General features: G+C 67.2%; 2 protein-coding genes across 2 annotated transcripts; one reads left to right on the top strand and one right to left on the bottom strand.

Moving 5' to 3' along the window:
* Nucleotide 1: 1 nt before the first annotated feature.
* ZNF646 (zinc finger protein 646) lies at nt 2–3,350 on the bottom strand. The gene is made up of 2 exons (XM_075018833.1): nt 3,319–3,350; nt 2–3,079 (listed from the first exon to the last, which is right to left on the bottom strand). Exon 2 carries the CDS (start codon nt 2,963–2,965, stop codon nt 185–187), a length of 2,781 nt encoding a protein of 926 aa, XP_074874934.1. The 5' UTR covers nt 2,966–3,079; nt 3,319–3,350; the 3' UTR covers nt 2–184.
* Nucleotides 3,351–4,877: 1,527 nt separating this feature from the next.
* On the top strand, nt 4,878–8,548 carry ZNF668 (zinc finger protein 668). The gene has a single exon (XM_075018827.1). It carries the CDS (start codon nt 5,038–5,040, stop codon nt 8,368–8,370), a length of 3,333 nt encoding a protein of 1,110 aa, XP_074874928.1. The 5' UTR covers nt 4,878–5,037; the 3' UTR covers nt 8,371–8,548.
* Nucleotides 8,549–8,701: the final 153 nt, after the last annotated feature.

Genomic DNA, 8,701 nt, shown 5'->3' with positions numbered 1-8,701 from the left:
TTTTTGGGGGTCCTGACCCCCGTTTGGGGGTCCCCAGCCCTGTTTTGGGGGTCCCCAGCCCCATTTCGGGGGTCCCCAAAAACCAAAATCCACCCAAAAACCGCTCCAAAACAACCCAAATTTAATCACGGGGAGGGAAACGGGCTCCGGACCCCCGCCGCCCCCCCCCCCCAAAACAACCCTGTCACCCGTCAGCCTCGGTACCCCCAGGGGAGCGATGTCGGGGGGCAGCGGATCGGTATCGGGGGGACCGGGACCCCCGGCGTTGCTCCCCGATCGCCTGTGCGGGGTGACATCGCGCCGGCGCCGCGGGCTGGGGGGCCGGGGAGGACTTGGAAGTCGTCCGATGGGCGCTCGCCGGACCGCGGGACGGCACGGCGGGCGCCAGCGAGGATTCCAACACCGTCACCGCCGCATCCGGGTGTCCCACGGGGTCGGAGACCGAGGAGGACTCGCACCCCGTTTCCCGCGGGTTAGGGTGTACCGGGGACGCCCCCGGTGCCGATAACGCCATCTGCGGTGACGGCGAGGACTCCAACACCGTCACCGGCGTGTTGAGGTGTCCCGGAGGCGCCTGTAGCGCCGACAACGCCGTTTGGGGTGCCGAGGGGGACCCCAACGCCGTCTCCATCGCGGCCGGGTGTCCCACGGACGCCTCTGCTGCCCGGAACGCGGTTGGTGGTCCTGAGGGGTCCTCCGACACCGTCTCCATCGCGTTTAGGTGTCCTGGCATCCTCTCCTCTGCCTGTAACGTTGCCGGCGGCACCGAGGAGTCCTTCGACACCGTCTCCGTGTGTCCCCCAGGCTTCTCCACCTGTAACGCTGTTGGCGGCGCCGAGGAATCCTCCAACGCCGCCTCCATCCCGCCTAGGCGCTGTAGAGACGCCTCCGCCAACCGTAACGTTGTTGGCGGCGCCGAGGAGTCCTCCGACACCGTCTCCGTCGCGTTTAGGTGTCCCGGGGGTCCCTCCGCCGCCTCTAACGCGGACGGCGGTGCCAAAGAGTCCTCCGACACCGTCTCTGCCGCGTTTAGGGGTCCCTCCGCCGCCTCTAACGCGGTCGGCGGTGCCAAAGAGTCCTCCGACACCGTCTCCGCTGCGTTTAGGTGTCCCGGGGGTCCCTCCGCCGCCTCTAATGCGGTCAGCGGTGCCAAAGAGTCCTCCGACACCATCTCCGCCGCGTTTAGGTGTCCCGGGGGTCCCTCTGCCGCCTCTAACGTGGTCGGCGCTGCCAAAGAGTCCTCCGACACCGTCTCCATCCCATCCAGTTGTCCCATCGACGCCTCCGCCGCCCCCAACACCGTTGCCGGCGAGTCCTCGTCCGCCTGCGGGTCGCCGGCGGCGGGCGGGTGTAGGCGCTGGTGGCCCAGGAGCTGCCGGCGCAGGCGGAAAGCCTTGGGGCAGAGCCCGCAGCGGTGCCGGCGGCGCTCGGCGTGGGTGCGCCGGTGGTTCTTAAGGGCCATCAGGTTGTAGAACGCCTTGTGACAGGCGGCGCAGCGGAAAAGGCCGGTGGTGTGGGTCTGCCGGTGGTTGACCAGGCTGCCGGCGTGCTTGTAGCTGCGGCCGCACACCTCGCAGCGGAAAGGCCGCGCCGCCGCCTGTTGCCGCCGCCGCTCCTCCGCCACCACCTCCTCCTCCTCCTCCTCCTCGCCGGCGCAGGCGTCACACGCCGGTTCCGTTGCCGGCGGCGTTGCCGCCGCCGCCGGGGGTCCCGCTTTGCAGCGGGGGTGGTTGCGGAGGTGGTTGCGGTAAGCGGCGAGGTTGGGGTAGCGTCGGGCGCAGACGGCGCAGGGGAAGACGCCGGTCTGGTGGGTTTGCCGGTGGTTGACCAGGCTGCCGCCGTGGCGGTAGGTTTTCCCGCAGACGCTACAGGCGTAGGGTCGCCGCTCGCCTCCCGCCACGTCGGCCAGGGCGGCCGCCTCCTCGGCGCGGTGGCTCCGGCTGTGCTCCCGCAGGCTCGCCAGGTCGGCGAAGGGTTGCCCGCAGTAACCGCAGATGTGCCACAACTCCTCGCCCGTCACCTCCCCCCAACACCCCTCCGGCACCGCCACCGGCGCCGCCAAGGCGGCCGCGTGCTCCTGCCGGTGGTGCCGCGCCAGGTCGGCCTCGCCGGGAAAGATGCCGCCGCACAGGCTGCAGAGGAAAGGCCGCTCTTCCTCCTCCTCCTCCTCCTCTTCCTCGCCCGCCACACCCCCCGGCCGCCTGTGCCGGCGGAAATGCGCCTGCAGCGCCGGGAGGCCGCCGAACTCCTTGGGGCACAGCGAGCACTGGTAGATGCCGGGCGGCGGCGGAGGCGGCGGCGGCGGCGGCGAGGCGGCACAGCCGTTGCGGCGGTGGTGGTGCCGGTGCCGGCGGCGGCGGTGTCCCCGCAGGTGTCCCTTCAGCGCGCCCAGGTTGGAAAAGCGTTTGGTGCAGAGGCTGCAGCCGAAATCCCCCGTCTGGTGCGTCTGCTTGTGGTTGATCAGGCTGCCGGAATGCCGGTAGGTTTTCCCGCACACCTCGCACCGGTACACCCGCTCGGCGGCGGTCGCGGCGTCCCCGGCGCGGCGCGGCGCGGCCCGCCGTCCCCGGCGGTGACCCCGGGCGTGGGTCCGTAACGCCATCAGGTTGGGGAAATGTTTGGGGCAGAGGGAACAGGCGAAAACGCCGGTCCGGTGCGTGTGCCGGTGGTTCGCCAAACTACCCCGGTGCCGGTACCGCCGGCCGCACTCCCCGCAACCGTACAGCCGTCCCGACGCCGACGATTCCTCGCTTCCGTCGTCCGCCTGCGCTCGCCGGTGAGCGCGCCGGTGGCTGTTGAGGGCGGCGAGGTTGTAGAGCTGTTTGCCGCAAGCGCCGCAACCGTAGACGCCGGTTTGGTGACTGCGCCGGTGGTTGACCAAACTGCCGGCGTGGCGGTAACTCCTCCCGCATTCGCCGCAGCGGTAACGGCGTTCCGACGGCGACGGCGGTGGCGACGCCGCCATGGGGGCGGCGTCGGGGGAGGGGGGGGGTGTCCCAAGATGTCCGCCGGTCGATTTTGGGGAAGGGGGAGGGGGTGGGTGGGTGTGTGTCTCGGTGTCCCACAATGCACCGCGACACTGGGAAGCAGAAAGGGTTAAATTCAAGAGAGGGAACCCCAAAACCGCACGGTTTCCCCCCCAAAAATTGGGGGGGGAAGCCACAAACTCACCCAGAATCCTCCAATCAGGGATCGTCCCGCCCCCCCCACCCCCCCTCCCCTCCAATAGTGGGGGGTTCACCCCCAAAAAACTCAAAAAAACGCCAAAAAACCACCCAAAAAACCCGCCCCTCCCCCCCCGGCCCCCACCACCGGCACCTCCTTTTGTTGCGGGGAGACCGGAAGCGCGCCGCGGCCCCGCCCCTTCCGCTCCCACCCGGAAGGCGGGGGGGAAGCCCCGCCCCCTCCCGCTTCCGCCCCGCCCACCCCGCGGTCCTAGCGCCCGCCGCGCCGCGCCCCGAGCGGAGCCCCCCCCCCCCCCCCCCAGGTAAGAACGGGGGTTTTTTTTCCCCACCCCCCCCCAAATTTCTCCATCCTGGGCACCCCCCCCTTCCACCTTCCCCCCCCCACCTTCCCATGGTGCATTGCGGCCCCCCCACCCCGCATCGCTTTTCCCTTTGGCCATCATTCCCCCCCCTCCCCCCCCCAAAATAATTACACAGACCCCCCCCCCCAAAAAATTAATAATAATTGGAACCCCACGAGGATGCATTGCACCCCCCCTTAAAAAAAAAAAAAAAAAAAAAAAATTTGCACCGCCCTTCCCATGGTGCATTGCGGCCCCCCCCTTTCCCATGGTGCATTGCGGGGCCCCCCCCGTGTCACCAACTCGGTGGGTGACAAAGGGGGGGAGGGGTGTCCACCCTGGGGGGGGTGTCACACCCACCGCACCCCACCGCACCCACCTGGGTGTGGCCCCCCGGGGGAAAAATTGGGGTTAAATGGGGCAAAATGGGTGAAAACTGGGTGGAAAATGGTGAGAAATCGGCGTAAAACGGGGCAAGATGGGCGTGAAACAGAGCGAAATGGGGGGGGGAATGCTGCAAAATGGGCGAAAAATGGTGCAAAATAGGTGGAAAAGGTGCAGAATGGGTGAAAACCAGCGCAAAACGGGTGAAAAATGGTGCAAAATGGCTGTAAAACAGTGCAGAATAGGTGGAAAAGGTGCGAAATCGGTCAAGAACTGTGCAAAATGGGCGTAGAATGGGGCAAAATCAATGTAAAACAGAGCAAAATGGGTGAAAAATGGTGCAAAATGGGTGTAAAACAGTGCAAAAACGGGTGGAAAAGGTGCAAAATCAGTGAAGAACAGTGCAAAATGGGTGTAAACCAGTGCAAAATCAGTGTAAAATGGTGCAAGTTGGGTGAAAAGGGTACAAAATCGGTGAAGAACACTGCAAATTGGGTGTAAAATGGTGCAAAATCAGTGTAAAATGGTGCAAAATGGGTGAAAAAGGTGCAAAATCGGTGAAGAGCAGTGCAAAATGGGTGTAAAATGGTGCAAAATTAGTTTAAAACAGAGCAAAATGGGTGAAAAAGTTGCAAAATGGGTGTAAAATGCTGCAAAATGGGTGAAAATGGTGCAAAATGGATGTAAAACGGTGCAAAAAAGGGTGGAAAAGGTGCAAAATTGGTGAAGAACAGTGCAAAATGGGTGTAAAATGGTGCAAAATCAGTGTAAAATCGTGCGAAATGGGTGTAAACTGGTACAAAATGGATGTAAAACAGTACAAAATTGGCATAAAATGGTGCAAAATCGGGATAAAACAGTGCAAATTGGGTGTAAAACGGTGCAAAATGGGTGAAGATTGTGCAAACTGGGTGTAAAACGGTGCAAAATGGGTGAAACCCAGTGCAAAATGGGTGTAAACCGCTGCAAATTGGGTGTAAAACGCTGCAAATTAGGTGTAAACTGGTGCAAAATGGGTGTAAACCGCTGCCAAATGGGTGAAAAATAGGAGCGGGGCGGGGGATGGGGGGGACCCAGGTGTCTTGGGTGCCCCCCACCCCAACGTGGTGTTTTGTCCGCAGGGGGCTATGGAGGAGCGCCAGGAGGGTCCGGGTGGGGACGTCGGTGGTGGCACCCATGGGGACGTTCGTGGTGGTGGAACCCATGGGGACGTCGGTGGTGGCACCCACGGGGACGTTCGTGGTGGTGGAACCCATGGGGACGTCCACGGTGGCACCCATGGAGACATCCACGGTGGTGGAACCCATGGGGACGTCCATTGTGGCACCCATGGAGACGTCCACGGTGGTGGCACCCACGGGGACGTCGGTGGTGGCACCCATGGCCGTGCCCATGATAGCACCCATGGGGACCTCCAAGACGACGACGTTGATGATCCCCCCGGAGACCTCCACGATGACGCCCCCCGAGGTGACACCCGCGACGACGTCCCCGTGGGTGCCGCCGCCGCCGCCGCGCCCGCCTACGTGAAATCGGGGAGCCGCTACAAGTGTCCCACCTGCGCCGCCACCTTCCCCACCCCGACGCGGGCCCTGCGCCACATCCAGACCCACGCGGCCGCCGTCACCGCCACCAGGTCCAGAGGTGCCACCGTCGCGTCCGGAGGTGCCGCCGCCGCCAGGTCCAGAGGTGCCGCCGCCACGACGGCCGCCTCCGCCGCCTCCGGAGGTGCCACCACCAGGTCCCGAAGTGCCACCGCCGCCAGGTCCAGAGGTGCCACCGCCGCGATGACCCCACCTACCGCCTCCGGCGCTGCCACCGCCGCCAGGTCCAGAGGTGCCACCGCCACCCGGTCCAGAGGTGCCATCGCCGCCGCGACGGGCTCCTCTGAAACATCTGGAGATGTTCCTACCACCACGGACGTCACCGAAGACGCCGGGGGTGCCACGACCGCGCCGGATACGTCCGCCGCCTCCGCGGGCACCGCCACCAGGTCCAGAGGTGCCACCGCCACCAGGTCCAGAGGTGCCACCACCACCAGGACCAGAGGTGGCACCGCCGCCGCCGCGTCTGGAGGCGCCGCATCCAAAGCGTCCAGAGATGCCGGCGCCGCGGCGGACGCGCCCAAAACAGCCGGAGGTGCCACCACCACCCGCTCCCGAGGTGCCACCGCCGGCAGGTCCAGAGGTGCCGCCGCCACGAGGACCGCCACCAAAGCATCCGGAGATCCCGGTGCTACGATAGCCGCCTCCAAAGCGACCGGCGGTGCCGCCTCCGCCGATGCACCCGAAGCACCCGGAGATGCCGGCGCCGCGACGGATGCACCCGAAGCGCCCGGCGATGCCGCCGCCGCCACGTCCGCACCTAAAGCATCCGGCGATGCCGCCGCGGACGCCGCCTGCTCCGCCTGCCCCCGTCCCGCTCCCCCTTTCCCCTGCGCCGCCTGCCCCAAATCCTACGGCACCCTCTCCAAGCTGACCATCCACCAACGCGCCCACACCGGCGAACGTCCCTTCTCCTGCCCGGACTGCCCCAAATCGTTCGCCGATCCTTCCGTCTACCGCAAACACCGCCGGGGTCACGCCGGGTTGCGCCCCCACCGTTGCGGCACCTGCCCCAAAGCCTACGCCGAGCGCAAGGACCTCCGCAACCACCAGCGCAGCCACACGGGCGAGCGGCCCTTCCTCTGCGCCGAGTGCGGCAAGAGCTTCGGCCGCTCGTCTTCCCTCGCCTGCCACCAGCGCATCCACGCCCCCCGCAAGCCCTACGCCTGCGGCACCTGCGGGAAGGCTTTCACCCAACTCTCCTCTTTCCAAAGCCACCAGCGCGTCCACACCGGCGAACGTCCCTACCTCTGCCCCCAGTGCGGGCGGATGTTCTCCGACCCTTCCAGCTACCGCCGCCACCAGCGCGCCCACCAAGGGGTCAAGCCCTACGGCTGCGGGGAGTGCGGCAAAGCTTTCCGGCAACCGGCGGATCTGGCGGTCCACCGGCGGACCCACACGGGCGAGAGGCCCTGGCGGTGCGGGGAGTGCGGCAAAGCTTTCGTGGCTTCTTGGGACCTCAAGCGGCACCGGTTGACCCACACGGGCGAGCGGCCCTGGCGGTGCGGGGAGTGCGGGAAGGGTTTCGGGGAGAGGGCGGCGCTGGGCAAGCACCGGCGGACGCACTCCGGCGAGAGGCCCTACGCCTGCGGGCGCTGCGGGAAGGGATTCGGGGGGGCCTCGGGGCTGCGCAAGCACGAGAGGACGCACGGCAAGCGGGAGGCGGGAGGCGGGGACAACATGGCCGCCGGCGCCGGCCTCAACGCGGCCGCCGGACCCGGCCTCAGTATGGCCGGAGGTGGTCAAGGCATGGCTACCAGGCTTGGCCACGACATGGCCGCCGGAGTTGGCCGCAATATGGCCGTTAGAGCTGGCCACGGCACGGCCGCTGCCGGCGGCGGGCATGATGCGAGCGGTCAGCACGGCCACGTTATGGCCGCCGGTGTTGGCCATGGCGTGGCTGTGGGCGCTGGGCACGATGCGGTTGGTCAACCTAGCCACGGCGTTGGCCACGGCATGGCCGTTGGCATCGGGCATGACGCGGGCGGTCAACCCGGCCACGGGATGGCCGCCGGCATTGGCCACGGCATGGCTGCCGGCACTGGGCACGACGCGGGCGGTCAACCCGGCCACGGGATGGCCGCCGGCGTTGGCCGTGGCGTGGCCGTTGGCATCGGGCATAACGTGGGCGCCCAACCTGGCCACTCTATGGCCGCCGGCGTCGGCCGTGGCGCGGCTGCCGGCATCGCGCACGACGTAGGCGCCCGACCCGGCCACAAAGTGGCTGCCGGAGCTGGCCACGAGATGGCCACCGGACTTGGCCATGAGTTGGCCAACAGACCCGGCCACGCTACGGCTTCCCAAGCTGGCCGTGACATGGCCGCCGCTACCGGGCGGGACGTGGGTGCTCAACCCAGCCCCGATGTGGCCGCCGGCCTTGGCCACGGCATGGCCGCCGTCCCCGGAGCCGGTCACGACATGGCAGCCGCCGGAGGAACGGTGGGCTGCGGCAGCCTCAACATGGCCGACGCCTGCGGAGGCCCCAATATGGCCGCCGCCAACATCGCCGCTACCGTAGGCGGCCCCAAGATGGCTGCCCCAAACATGGCGGCCCCAAACATGGCGGCCCGCAACATGGCCGCCCCCATGGGAGAACCCAACCTGGCCGCCCCCAACATGGCCGCCCCCATCGGAAACCCCAACATGGCCGCCCCCGGTACGGCACCGGGGGCGTGTCTGGCTTCCGGGGGCGTGGCCACGCCCGACCACGCCTCCCCGGAGCCCCGCCCTTTCGCCTGCCCCCTCTGCCCCAAGCGCTTCGGCGCCCGGGCGGGGCTCCGCAAGCACCAGCGCCGCCACGGCCCCGCCCCGCTGGCCACGCCCGCCCCGGGCCCCGCCCCAGCTGGATCAGCTTAACCCCTCCCCCAATGGGGCCATGCCCTCACTCTCCCCCCCCCTTTTTGCCAGGGGGCGGGGCCTCCCTAGCCCCTCCCATGCTGGAAGAGGGGTGGGACTCTCAGGGGGGTGGTTCCATGCGTGGCCACGCCCCTTCCCCCTCCCCCTTGAGTGTTAAAGAGAAATAAACAGCCGAGTCAGCGTCTCCGCCTCCGTTTTTCTGTGACCCCGCCCCCCGGGGGGCGGGACCCAGGCATCCGGGAAGCCACGACTCTCCAATTTTGGGGTTTCACCATCTTTATTTGTGCCCCTCCCCCCCAACCCTGGCTCCCGGCCAATGGCGGCAGAGCGT

Source organism: Buteo buteo, chromosome 31 (genome assembly GCF_964188355.1).
Source record: "Buteo buteo chromosome 31, bButBut1.hap1.1, whole genome shotgun sequence".
Taxonomy (NCBI): domain Eukaryota; kingdom Metazoa; phylum Chordata; class Aves; order Accipitriformes; family Accipitridae; genus Buteo; species Buteo buteo.
Note: the sequence above shows the minus strand (reverse complement) of the source record. Positions and strands in the feature narration are given on the sequence as shown.